The sequence below is a fragment of the Macrobrachium nipponense genome, chromosome 29, assembly GCF_015104395.2.
Source record: "Macrobrachium nipponense isolate FS-2020 chromosome 29, ASM1510439v2, whole genome shotgun sequence".
In the NCBI taxonomy this organism is placed as follows: domain Eukaryota; kingdom Metazoa; phylum Arthropoda; class Malacostraca; order Decapoda; family Palaemonidae; genus Macrobrachium; species Macrobrachium nipponense.
The window spans coordinates 47,905,937-47,920,298 of record NC_061092.1 but is presented as its reverse complement, the minus strand read 5'-3'; the positions used below and the strand labels follow the sequence as shown (position 1 = coordinate 47,920,298).

At 45.7% G+C, this 14,362-nt stretch overlaps 1 protein-coding gene across 3 annotated transcripts in view; it reads left to right on the top strand.

The window, feature by feature from the left end:
• The window catches only part of LOC135206267 (FUN14 domain-containing protein 1-like), a 116,653-nt gene that overhangs the window by 62,106 nt on the left and 40,185 nt on the right, over nucleotides 1–14,362 (top strand). For all 3 annotated transcript variants that reach the window (XM_064237684.1, XM_064237685.1, XM_064237686.1), the window contains one exon: nucleotides 10,975–11,169. In XM_064237684.1, the coding sequence (XP_064093754.1) occupies nucleotides 10,997–11,169 (173 nt within the window). In that variant the 5' untranslated portion in view covers nucleotides 10,975–10,996. The remainder of the gene's footprint in view (nucleotides 1–10,974; nucleotides 11,170–14,362) is intronic.

Below are 14,362 nucleotides of genomic sequence, written 5' to 3'. Positions count from 1 at the left end.
ATGGAAATAAAGTTTTGACTCTCTCTCTCTCTCTCTCTCTCTCTCTCTCTCCTCTCTCTCTCTCTCTCTCTCTCTCTCTCTCTCTCTCTCTCTCTCTCTCTAGTATGATAAATGATTTACTAATTTTCAAATATTAATATGTATTAATGTAAACAGCAATAATATCAAAATTATTAAAGAAAATATCATAGTGAATTAATAAGATTTTAGTTTATAAATTAAAAAATTATGTAAGAATTAAGGAAAATCCTTTTTACCTCACATCTTTCTTTTTAGATACAGGTACTAAGCCGAAGGTTGCCGACTAACGTTTATGTAGTTTCTCTCTCTCTCTCTCTCTCTCTCTCTCTCTCTCTCTCTCTCTCTCTCTCTCTCTCTCTCTCTCTCTCTCTCTCACTGAGAGAATTTTTATGGTACATGTATGTACGCATAATGTTTATTAATATTTTCTAATAATAATAGTATAATAACTAATTACAAAATTCATATGTGCTAGTATTTTAAAGAAATACATTAATCTTTCCATTTCACTCTTTTAAATAAGAATAACTCTCTCTCTCTCTCTCTCTCTCTCTCTCTCTCTCTCTCTCTCTCTCTCTCTCTCCTCTCTCTCCACAAGATATGTATGTCATAGTGGTAACTCTGTCCCCCTGTTTTGGCTGGAGTGTTAAAAGTGTATGTATATATCTTTAAGGGTACTACTATATTTTATGATAAAATAATATTCTCAGTACTCATTTTCATGTAATATTAAGTTTGTTCATGAAACCTACCTGTCAGATATATATATAGCTGTATTTCTGACGTCCGACAGAATTTCAAAACTCGCGGCACACGTAGTGGGGCGGCCAGGTGGTAGTACCCATTCCCGCCGCTGGGAGGCGGATATCAGGAACCATTCCCATTTTCTATTCATATTTTTTCTGTCGCCGGTGCTGCAAACAACTGTTTACAGTACCTCCGTCTAGGATTTTTGATTATCTCGCTTAATATTATCTGGATTGACTTTTGGTATCGACTTCTGGATTGTTGGATTGGCACGCGTAATAGTGGATTGGTTTTTGATTTTGGATTGGATTTTCTGTGTACATGATGTCGGGATCAAGTACTGGAAGTTTCAGAGTGTGTGTGAGGAGTGAATGTAAGGTGAGGCTTCTTAAACCTTCAGTTGATCCTCACACAGTTTGTATGGATTGCAGGGGGCATGTTTGCTTGGTTGATGATCGGTGCAATGAATGTAAGGATTTGGATGATGATAAATGGAAGATGTATGAGACCTATCGACGTAAATTGGAGCGCGATAGAGTCAGGAGGTCTTCCTCCAAGGGCAGTTCTACTAAAGGTAAGGATAGTAACATTTCTCCTCCTCTAACACCAGTAGATTTTGCTCAACCTAATCCTGTTTTGTTGCCTTCGGGCCCCAGTGCTGTGTCTGGAGAAGGTAACACCCTTTCTCTGATTCTGGAGTCTATTCGTGCTCTCGAATCTAAAGTTTTGGCCCTAGAAACTGGCCCTGTGAAAGTTTGTGTTAGTGCCCCTAGCTGTTGTGGAGGGGGCGTCAGATCGGCCCCATAATGCCTCTAGGCCTAGACCTCTATCGGACTCCCAGGACTCAGGGAGTGGGTATGTCGAAAGCCGCAAGAGGGTTACGGGGGCTCCCCACCGATCTGGCGTCCCTTCGGCAGGCCTTGTTGCTAAATCCCAGGCTGCCAAGGAGCGCGCACGAGCGCGTGTCCTGAAAGATTGCTTTTCGTCCTCCGAAGCGTCCTCCCCGCGCAAGGGGTGGAGCGCTCGGAGAGACTCGCGTCCGTTGAAAAGGACCTTTCGCTTTGAGGACGCTTCACGTCCTATGTCTCCTCTTTCGTCAGAGGACGCTTATGACGCCTTTCCTCCTCAGAAGAGAGGAAGGCTTTCTACCGACGAGGACGTTGGTTTCCACGCACAGGCGTGTTCACCTGAGAGGCAGATAGCTGTACCTGCTAGAAGGAAGGAAGGAGGCGTCCCCTCGCCCCTCGCCTTCTCGCAGGCTCAGTCCTGCCCCTTCTTATGCTCCTTCGTCACCTACGAAGGATATCCTAGTGTCCCTTCAGGACCAGATTACGTCGCTGATGGCTCAGAGGACTCGCCCAGCAGCAGTCGAGCCTAAGCGTAGGAAGGACGTTCAGCTGCCCGTCAAGAGGACGAAGCAGCCTCATTCTCTCTCGTCTCGCTCGTCTCTCTCTCCTCCTCCGGATCGTCACCGTTCTCGTTCTCCGAGTAGATCTTTCGCTCTCTCAGGAGAGGACGCTCGCCAGGACGCTCGGCGTTCGAAGCAGGACGCTTTGCGCTCTCGGCAGGGAGCTGTTGAGGACGCTCGGCGTTCTAAGCAGGACGCTTTGCGCTCTCTACAAGACGCTTTTGAGGACGCTCGGCAGGACGCTCGGCGTTCGAAGCAGGACGCTTTGAGTTATCGACAGGACGCCTTTGAGGACGCTCCGCAGGACGCTCGCCGTTCGAAGCAGGACGCTTTTCGAGCGAGGCAGGACCTTTTGAGGACGCTCAGCAGGACGCTTGCTTGGCTAAGCAGGACGCTTTTGGCGCCTCTCGTCAGGAAGCTCGCGCTTCCTCTCGTAGGGACGTGTCTGTTAAGACAGTTCCCGTTGCTTCTAAGGACGCTCCTCTTTCACAAGATGTCCGTCCTTCTAAGGATCGACGTAAGGGCGATTCCGTACCTGTAGCGGGTACTTCCAACCAACGGAAGTCATTGTTCAGGATTGAGACTGCTGGACGTACTCCCTCTCCTGATGGGCGTTATCCAGTTCCTCTTAGGGAGGAAGGGGAACTTAGTAGTCCAGGGAGTTCCGTCGAAGAAGAACAGCCGGTAGCTTCAGCTGTCTCGGACTACAAGGTTCTTGTTAGGCTGTTACGTTCAGCCTTCGGGGAGAAGTTCCAGCCGGCAGCCCCTAGGTCTCCTCCCTATCAACTTTCGTCTTCCAAGACCGTTAAGACCCCTGAATTCGTCGAGATGAAGACATCGCTGTCGACCAAGAGGGCGTTTAAGAAGCTTCAAGACTTTATGTCTAGAAGGAAGGATCAGGGCAAGACCACTTTCGCCCATCCGCCCTCTAGACTCGCCGGGAAAGGAGGAATTTGGTATGAGACCAAGGAGGACGTGGGAGTAAAGGTTCCTTCGTCCGCTCTGGGTGACTTCTCCAGTTTAGTGGACGCTCAGAGGAGGTCTCTCTTATCGTCTGCTAAGGTGTCCTGGACTCCTGTGGAGACTGACCACCACTTGAAGGGACTGCTTCGCACCCTAAATGTTTTTAATTTCCTAGACTGGTGTCTGGGAGTTTTAGACCTTCAGTCTAGAAGTCCTGATTCTCTCAGTCTGGGGGAGCTGTCCAGCGTGTTGTCATGTATGGACAAGGCCGTCAGGGATGGTTCGGAGGAGCTAGTTTCTCATTTTGGAACTGCTTTCCTGAAGAAAAGAGCACTTCTTTGCAATTTTACCGCTAAGTCGGTATCTCCCGCTCAGAAAGCGGAATTGCTCTTTGCGCCTCTTTCGGACCATCTCTTCCCCCAGGCTATGGTAAAGGATCTTGCAAAGAGTTTGCAAGAAAAGGCGACCCAGGACCTCTTGGTACAGTCTTCAAGACGTCCAGCAGTTCCTTCCACTTCGACATTCAGCAAACCCCCGAAGAAAGTCAAACCCTTTCGCGGGGCACCCCCCTCGAGAGCAGCTCCTCGAGGGAGAGGTTTTTCGAGAGGAAGAGCTTCATTCAAACCCAAAACCAGCAAATGAAGATCTCGTCCTTCAGACGCCAGTCGGGGCCAGACTGGAATTCTTTGCGGAGGCTTGGAGGCAGAGAGGGGCGGATCCTTGGACTCTCAAGATAGTAGAGCGGGGGTACAAGATCCCCTTTTTACATCCTCCTCCTTTAACATCAACTCCCAGAGACCTCTCTCCATCTTATCAGGGAGAGAAGAAAAGTATTCTTTTCGATCTGTTAGACCAGATGGTCGAAAAAAGAGCGGTGGAACAAGTCTTGGACCTAGAGTCACCGGGCTTCTACAACAGGATTTTCCTAGTGCCGAAGCAGTCGTCAGGTTGGCGCCCGGTCCTGGATGTGAGCAGGCTCAATCTTTTTGTAGAAAAGATCAAGTTCAAAATGGAGACGCCTCAGTCGGTGCTGGGAGCCTTGAGACCTGGCGACTGGATGGTGTCTCTGGACCTGCAGGACGCGTACTTCCACGTCCCCGTCCACCCTCTTTCAAGGAAGTACCTGAGATTCGTCTTAGACAACAGGGTTTGGCAATTCAGAGCCCTTTGTTTCGGTCTCAGCACGGCCCCGATGGTTTTCACAATGATAATGAGGAATGTAGCGAAGTGGCTCCATTCGTCAGGGATCAGGATATCCCTATACCTCGACGATTGGCTGATCAGAGCGTCGTCGAGGCAGAAGTGTCTGAAGGACCTTCAGTTTACGTTAGCCCTAGCAAAGTCTCTGGTCTTTTGGTCAACTCCGAAAAGTCGCATCTGACCCCGACACAGTCCATCGTGTATCTGGGGATTCAGATGGATTCAGTGGCTTTTCGGGCGTTTCCATCCCAGGAACGTCAGCGACTGGGGTTAGAGAAAGTCGCAGCCTTCCTAGAGAGAGAAGCTTGTTCGGTGAGGGAGTGGATGAGTCTGCTGGGCACCATTTCCTCGCTAGAAAAGTTTGTCTCGCTGGGAAGATTGCACCTCAGGCCTCTTCAATTTTTCCTTGCGGAAGAATGGACGTCTAAAGAGGACCTGAATGCGATCCTAAGGATCTCCAACAAGGTAAAAGTCCACTTAAGATGGTGGCTCGACCCTCAGAAGTTACGAGAGGGCTTCTCCTTAAATCTTCTGAGCCCGACCTAGTGTTGTTCTCAGACGCTTCCATTTCCGGTTGGGGAGCAACACTAGGGGGGGAGGAAGTGTCAGGCTCCTGGAGAGGGGAACAGGTAGCCTGGCACATCAATGTAAAGGAACTGGCAGCGATATTCCTGTCGCTGCAGTTCTTCGAAGACAAACTGTCAAGCAAGGTTGTTCAAGTCAACTCAGACAGTACCACAGCCCTTGCGTATCTAAAGAATCAGGGAGGAACTCGCTCCAGATCCCTTTTTCTCCTGGCGAAGGAAGTTCTGCTATGGGCAGACGCAAGGCGCATCAAGATCCTGACAAGATTCGTGGCAGGGGTTCAGAATGACAGGGCGGACCTTCTCAGTCGCCGAAATCAGATTCTACCAACAGAATGGACCTTGCACCAGGAAGTCTGTCAACAATTATGGAGATTGTGGGGACGTCCTCTAGTAGACCTGTTCGCTACATCAAGGACGAAGAGGCTTCCTCTGTATTGCTCCCCGGTTCTGGATCCAGGGGCAATTGCAGTGGACGCGTTGCTCTGGAACTGGACAGACCTGGATCTTTACGCCTTTCCCCCCATTCAAGATCATGGGGGACGTAATGAGGAAGTTCGCAGCTTCAGAAGGGACAAGGTTGACTCTGATTGCCCCAATGTGGCCAGCAAGAGAGTGGTTCACAGAGGTCATGACATTCCTTGTGGACTTCCCAAGAACGTTGCCCTGGAGGAGAGATCTACTCAGACAGCCTCACTTCAAAAGGTTTCACCAAAACCTCTCCGCTCTGGCTCTGACTGCGTTCAGACTATCGAAAAGTTGGCCAGAGCGAGAGGCTTTTCAAAGGCAGCTGCGAGAGCAATCGCTAATGCTCGAAGAGCCTCTTCAAGAGCTGTCTACCAATCTAAGTGGTCCTCCTTCAGGGCATGGTGCAAGAAGGAAGGAATTTCCTCTTCCACGACCTCTGTGAATCAGATAGCAGATTTCTTACTCTATCTAAGAAATGTACAGAAATTGGCAGTTCCTACAATCAAGGGTTATAGGAGTATGTTGTCTGCCGTTTTTCGCCACAGAGGACTGGACCTCTCCGACAATAAGGATCTGCACGATCTCTTAAGGTCGTTCGAAACCACCAAGATTCCACAGGCAAGACCGCCCTCATGGAATCTAGATGTGGTGTTGAAACATCTGATGCTAAGTCCCTTTGAGCCTCTCCATGAAGCTTCTCTAAGGGACTTGACGAGAAAAACGCTTTTCCTAGCTTCTCTGGCGACGGCGAAAAGAGTTAGTGAAATCCAAGCGTTCAGTAGCCTAGTGGGCTTCAAGGGAGACAGCGCTGTCTGCTTGTTGAACCCATCTTTCTTGGCTAAGAACGAGAACCCGTCTAATCCTTGGCCAAAGAGCTTTGAAATCAAAGGAATATCGAGTCTCGTGGGTCAAGAACCAGAGAGAGCCCTGTGCCCTGTCAGGGCTCTCAAGTTCTATGTGAATAGGACTAAAGAGATAAGAGGTCCCTCAGGTAATCTCTGGTGCTCGGTGAAGAGGACCAGATTTGCCGTTGTCGAAGAATGCTGTTGCTTTCTTCTTGAGGGACGTCATTAAAGAGGCTCATTCATCTTGCCAGAAGACTGATATGAGCCTCTTTAAAGTGAAAGCTCACGAGGTCAGAGCCGTAGCTACTTCTCTGCCTTCCAAAGGAATATGTCTATCAGAGATATTCTTGATAGCACCTTCTGGAGGAGCAATTCCGTATTCGCCTCACATTACCTCCGGGATGTGAGAACGATTTACGAGAACTGTAGTTCTTTGGGGCCTTACATTTCGGCAGACACAGTTTTGGGGGCTGAAGGTGGCTCTCTCCCTATCCCTTAGCTTAGTTAGGTTAGTTTATTGTGTTTTTGGTTGATGGTGAGATCTTCTGTGGAAATCTCCCATTCCTTAGTGTTAATGTCAGGGGTTTTTTGGTTAGTTGGTCAGGTGGTGGTCGGTTGCTGTGTTACTGCCATATGTTTGGCTAGATGGTCTTGTCACATTGTGGTCACGTCCCCGTTGACAGAGCATCCAGAGTGCACCAGCACTACAGGTCCAAACCTGGCTGGCAACTCTGATAAAAGCATAAGCAGGCTTTAAGTGACAGTAATCACAGAGTCTACTTTGCTATCAGGTAAGGAACCAATAAGTTAATCTTTTATTTAATTTAAGTTTCCTAAAAATCCTAGTCTGTCTCTACCCACCATCCGAAGGTGGGATTCAGCTATATATATATCTGACAGGTAGGTTTCATGAACAAAATGTTATTGTTATAATACAATTAAGTTTGTTCATACTTACCTGGCAGATATATATAATTAGAGTGCCCACCCTCCTCCCCTCAGGAGACAAGGGTCATGAATAAATATGAATAGAAAATGGGAATGGTTCCTGATATCCGCCTCCCAGCGGCGGGAATGGGTACTACCACCTGGCCGCCCCACTACGTGTGCCGCGAGTTTTGAAATTCTGTCGGACGTCAGAAATACAGCTATATATATATCTGCCAGGTAAGTATGAACAAACTTAATTGTATTATAACAATAACATATTTACGAGATTAAACAATAACAATAAAATTTCTCTCTCTCTCTCTCTCTCTCTCTCTCTCTCTCTCTCTCTCTCTCTCTCTCTCTCTCTCTCTCTCTCTCTCTCTCTCTCTCTCTCTCTCTCTCTCTCTCTCTCACTCACTTACGTATGTTTATTTGTTTTGTAATGCCATAAGTAAATGATTTACTTAATAACTAATTTTCAAATATTGATAAGATTAATAGAAAAAATAGCAATACCCAGTCTATTTATCCACTTGAGAAAGGAGGTGGGCGAGTAAATGACAGTTTGGCACATTTATGTATTGGAGTCGTAAGGAGTTCTCTCTCTCTCTCTCTCTCTCTCTCTCTCTCGCTCCTCTCTCAGTCCTTCCTCCTTCTCTCTCGTCTCTCGTAATCTCTCGATCTCTCCTTCTCTCTCTCCTCGTCTCTCTCTCTCTCTCTCTCCTCTCTTCTCTTCTCGTCCCTCTCTCTCCCTTCTCTCGTCTCTCTCTCTCTCTCCCTCTGTTATTGGCTGTACTCATATATTTTTAATGGTGAAATGTTTATATATTATTAATAATATAATCTCAAAGATTAATACAGTAATAGGATAGTAATTTGAGGTACTATATTTGAAGTAGGATGTTATTTAAGGTATCCATTTGGCATTTGAATTTTCAAGATAGGCCGTTATAAACATTTTTAGAGGGGGTTTCTAAGTATTCGCAGGTTTAAACTATTCGGGGGGAGGTCTGGTACGCATGCCCACGAATACGGGGCCTTCACTGTACTGGTCTCAGTCCCATGACCTTCAGTCTGCTCTCGTCCCCCTCTTGCAGGAGGTGAGAGAAGACTTGGACAGGTAGCTCGACGTCAGGAACCTCGCAGTAAGAGTGGACCTCTCCACTTCCCCCCTCTGGGCATGCTTCTGTTCTCAGATGTATCGACCAAGGGATGGGCGCACACCTGGAGGAGTTGCTGACTGCAGGAGTGTGGGACCTTCACAGCAACGTCCTGGAACTCAAGGCAGCCTTCTTGGCTTTCCAATAGTTTTGGGAACTTGTGGTAATGGAACACTGGCGTTGACAAACAACAATACCACAGTAGTGGCATACATCAACAAGCAAGAGGTATTATTCACCTCCCTCGAGCTTCATCAGTTGACTGTGCAGGTGCACGAGTGGGCAGTAGCACACTCGGTAGAGCAGTCATCCAGATACAGTCCAAGCAAGAGGAATGTATTGGCAGACAAGCCAGGTGGGTCTCTTCACCAAGGCATGGCGGAAAGGTTGTTCAGTCTGTGGGGGTGTCCAGTCAAAGACTTGTTCGCCACCTAGTTCAACAGGAAGCTAGAGACCTTCTGCTCCGTTGTTCCACACCCATGGGCCGCTGCAGAGGCCACGTTCCAACACCCTTGGGACAACCTAGTTTATGCCTTTCCCCTATTCTGCCTGATTTGAGCAGTGATCAGCAGGGTGCTGATCCACTCTGTGTGTCTTCACGGCTGGAGGTTATCCACCATCTCTTGTGAGCAAGAGTCTTATCTCACCAAGCAACAACAGAGATGGCAGGATACCTCAGACAGTCCTCTGCACTGGTATACCAAGAAAAGCGGCCTGTCTTTTGTGATTGGTGTCGTAGACAGGGTATCTCTCTGGTCGGAGCCACTCTTCAGCAGGTCATGGGTTTCCTTGTCTTCCTTCGCCTAGAGAAGCTCCTCTCCGTCTCAGCTGTAAAAGGCTACAGGGCTGCACTGGCCCTAGTCTTGAAGCTGAAGGGTATTGATATGTCATCTTCCTTCGAGATATTATTACTCATAAGGAGCTTCGAGAGGTCTTGCTCACCTAGGAATCTCAGGCCTCCTGAGTGGGATGTGATCTCGTGTTGCAGAGCCTGACTCATGCCCCATATGAGCCCCTTTGAGAGTAATCAGACAGGGATCTGACCCTCGAGACTGTCTTTCTGCTGGCCATGGCATCAAGGAAGAGTTGACGAACTACATGGTCTTTCTTTTGATGTAAATTTCCAGGGGATGGAGATTGTACACTCAATTTTGTCCCGAATTTTGTAGCAAAGACTAAGAATCCATCGGTCCCTGATGCTAGACTGGAGTCCTTCACCATCCCCTCCCTGAGTGACTTCATTGGTGATGATCCAGACGAGATGCTGCTTTGTCCCATTAAAGCACTACAGCGCTACCTGAAGAGGACTTGATGTCTCTGGCCTGAGTATCGATAACTCTTCGTTAGCACCGGAGGTTCCATGAAAGAGGTGTCCAAGAACACTATCTTTCTGGCTTCGGGAGAGATCAGAAAGGCGTACTCTGCTGCTGGTGACGACACCGGTACACTTCGTCCGAGAGCTCACGATGCCAGGGGCATTGCCCTGTCCCTTGCATTCCCTAAGAACCTGTCGGTTCATCAGGTTTTGAAGGCAGGACACTTTTTCCTTGGGACCAGTGCTGACTGCTCAACAAATTGTGTAGCTTACCCTGCTACTCTAATAGGACAGAATCACATCACTCCTCATTGTACAGTATGAATGAGCGTGACTGTGGAGTGACTTGCTCTCCTTTCATCTCTTTCATCCTACGCTTTCCCTTCAGGTATAGAGTATGCAGACAGTTAACTGAGTAGCCAATGCAGGTAAGACACTCCTTAGAGTAACCTGTCTATTTTCTTAAGACTAGTTAATAAAAGCAAATATGTGCCCCTTCGCTTCACAAGGCAGGGAAGGGGGCTTTGACATAAGACAAACCCACAACTTGTATTTGCCTTAATGTCTATTGATATAATGGTTCTTAGCTGCCTCTTAAAGGAGACACAACCTCCCCTTTGTGATTAGACCCAGAAGACTGACTACGATCTTGCAATTCAAAGTCAGTGGCGGGATTTCCCTCCTCACTTTTACGACCAGGAAGGAAATCTCAGGTAGGCTGAACCCCAGTCGGTTCACAAAAGATCACTCCGATTGTACCCACCAATCAGTGAGCCTTCCTACTGTAAAGGACCAAGGATTCGTACATTGTGTAGGAACAAATCACAATTTTTGAAGTAAATTGTATTTTTCCTAACTATACAAACCCGCAGTCCTTTACACTAGCTGCCCACCTTATGCCACCCATCAATCTGCTACCTGGGCTGAAAGCAAATTGGAATGTTTACATCTCGTCGGAGGGACTAATAACAACCGGACAGGTAGTTAACTACCGAACCACCTTGTTTAAAGATTTCAGCATCCATGTCCAGTCTATGCCTTAAGTAATTCTTACTGTAAAGGACCTCAGGTTTATATAGTTAGGAAAAATACAAATTTTCTTTCAAAAATTCTGATTTAATAATTACAGAATAGGTACTACATAGTAATTTATTGTTAAATACATTTCCCATTACTTTAGCATTTATTCTTAGAATGTGTATCAGATCCAATCTGGTTTTTAAAAGGTTTTATTTTTTTTTAAACTAACTACAGTTATTCATCTCCAAACTCAGTTGGAAGGTGCATAATGATTTGAACATTACATAGATTATCAGATTACTGTTGATTTCAGACACTTATTAATTTTGTTTGGTATGGGAGGTGCAAGCCAAACTAAACCATTACAACCATCAGAAGAGGAGGAGTTCGAGGTTCTGGATATCAGGGGTACAGCTAGGTCAAATATGTCGTGGATACAAGACTTCATCAACAACTTAACCAGGGAGCCAGCGGCAAAGCAAGTAGCTGTTGGTGGACTTTCAGGATGGTAAGTGCTGCATTACTTTCTCATTGATAAGAATTCTTGCTGATATAATACCTCATTAGATCTTTGCTTTGAATAACATTTTACTCCCATAATATGTATACGTGCCTATTTGTTGTTACTCCCATAATATGTATACGTGCCTATTTGTTGTTACTCCCATAATATGTATACGTGCCTATTTGTTGTTACTCCCATAATATGTATACGTGCCTATTTGTTGTACCACTACAGTGTTACACCATGACATTCATCACTGCCATGTTCAAATAGTTTAGCTTTGAGTAAATATTGTCTTTGAGGTGCTATGGTTTGGAGCTTTTTACAAATGTCTGATAATACTGTAGTACTTTTATATATACTAAGTAACTTACCAAATAATTAATAGCCATAGTTTCAACTCGCACAGCAGCTAAAATTTTTAAATTCGCTGTAGCACTACTTTTGTTTTGGGCAAGTGACTAGCCCCACCCACTTTCGGGGAAAAAGAGGAATAACTGGGCAGTGAGCTTCAGTTAGTTTCTGCCGGCTTTTGACTGTAGACCAGTTGTATGAAGCAGCTCATTTTGATTCTTTGCTTTTCCAGTTGATGTGGTTTGCCCAGTTGGTAAAGTGTTCTTACATTTGTTAGCCTTTCAGCACAATTAGCAGTGTTAGGTTTTCTTTATGAGACCAATATTCCTGATTTTTGCAGTTTTTAACAATCAAGAGACTATTTTTTTCACGGTTTAGACATTTTTTAGTGGACTTGTGTATGCTGTAGTATGTCTGCCTCAAGCTCAGCTAGCATTAGGTATAATTAGATTAACAAAATCTTCATATGACCCTGATTTTGTTTTTACAGATTATAGATTTGACTATGAATGTAAAGACTGGGTTAGCAAAAAGTGGAAGACTTTAAAAGTCACATTTAGCAAAGTTGGAAACAGACAGGAAGAGAAAGGTGACTTCTAGAGCTGATAATAGTAAGACTTTAGCTAGCCAGGGTTCTATGTAGTCTTCTAGTGATATTAATATTCCTGTTGTCTCTACTCCCATATCTGTTTTGTCTCTAATTCCCAGTCCTCCATTGCACTGCCTTTCCCTTTACCTTTCTCCCACACTTCCAACCCCAATCCCATTGCCAGCCTCGAGTCAAGATTTGAACAGAGATTTGTTAGTGAATACTGTGGTCCAGTTAGGGGCATCGGTGAGAGTCCTAATGGACAAAATGAGTGAAAAAAAAACTCTAATAGAAGTGTCGGTGGAGGAGGTGGCTGCTTGTCCCTAAACCTGGGATGAGTCATACTGGTAGCCCAAGGAAGGTCAGTGGGGTCTGCCATCTGGCAGTTGAGCCCTCAGTCGAACCTGATGTAAATTCCAGGTTGCGACAGAGCGCCATTGGAAAGGCATCTCATGGAAGTGCGTCATCTTTCTAATACAGTGCCCCTTGGTTTTACACGTTTCACATTTTCGCAGTTCACTTTGTCAAAGATTTTCGTAGAACACATTGCAGTGGACCCCCATTTCACATTTTTGCGGTTCACTTTATCACGGATTTTTGTGGAACATTACAGTGGACCCCCCGTATTTGTGGGGGATGCGTACCAGACCCACCGCGAATACTTAGAACCCCCTCTAAAAATGCTAATAACTGCCTATCTTGAAAGGTCAAATTCTAAATATATACCTTAAATTACTATCCTATCACTGTATTAATCTTTGAGATTGTATTATTTTCATTTCAAAGTCGAGAGAGAGAGAGAGAGAGAGAGAGAGAGAGAGAGAGAGAGAGAGAGAGAGAGAGACGAGCAAAGATGGACGAGGAGAAGAGAGAGAGAGAGAGAGAGAGAGAGAGAGAGAGAGAGAGAGAGAGAGAGAGAGAGAATCATTCGATCTAAATTTTTCAAGAAACTCATTTTATGCCAATTTCATATCAAATTTAGAACTTTCAGCAGTTCTTTTTTATTGTAGAATAAATTTAGATGAAAACTACATAGTCAACGTGACAGACAAAGAAACAGACAGGAGCTCATAACCAAGTTTGTCAGGCCTAACGGGAGTGAAGACACCCATGATCTGCCAGTCCCCGAAACCTCAAGTGGTTCACAAAGCCTTCTTTCAGCAGAACTCTTCACAGAGGATGAGATAGAGGAGTTTGAAGGTTTTTTGGCAGTGGATAGGTAGAGGAAATTCCATCCAAAACATTTTTTAAAGGAAATGACTGTATCATATAGTACACTTGCACCCAATGGTGGCAGCGTTTATGTGTGGGAGTTTTCACCATACTGGGTGTAATTTAAAACTTTTTCAAGTTATTAAAGCCTTTTTAATCTTTTATTTACCCATAAGAACAATTTCATATTAGAAAAAAATTACAGTACAGTACATAGAAAGTATTGAAAATGTATAGTATAAAAAAAAGTTTGACTGGGAAAGTTGCCTTTTGCCTTTTGCCAAATCCCAACCCCAACTTACAAAATCGCGAAGAGACTCGATGAACTCCTCACGCCATATATCCCTGACAGGTATTGTCTACAGTTGTCTACCGACTTTTTAAGTAAACTCCGAGACTCTCCGTCTACAGGTATCATCGCCTCTTGACGTCGAGAGCCTCTTCACGAACGTTCCAGTCAACGAGACGATTGAACATATCCTCGATAGAGTATATAGATGTGAGGACACACAGGCTTTGAACATCCCCAAGGAAGCCCTAAAAGCCCTTCTTGAAATATACACCAAGTAGGCACCATTCACAACCCACAGAGGACATCTTTATTGCCAGATTGACGGCGTGGCAATGGGATCCCCATTAGGGGTCCTATTTGCCAACTTCTACATGAGTGTCGTCAAAGAAAGGGTTTTCAATAAGATCCCCTGCCCTCCCCAATACTACTGTTACATAGATGACACCTTCATAAGAGTTGACAGAGAAGAGGACCTTGAAACTTTAAGAAAGACTTTCGAAGAATGTTCCGTCCTCCACTTCACGTGTGAACACAGCGTAGACAGTGCCCTACCCTTCCTGGACGTTCGGGTACAGCAGACCCCTACGGGATACACCACCACTGCTTACAAGAAACCCACAAACCTGGGTCCATGCCTTAATGGGTCCAGCGAGTGCCCAGACAAGTATAAAAGATCGGTGGTAGAGGCCTTCGTCCGCCGCGCCCTTACACACTGTTCCCTATGGAGAGAAACCACCAGGGAGATCGAA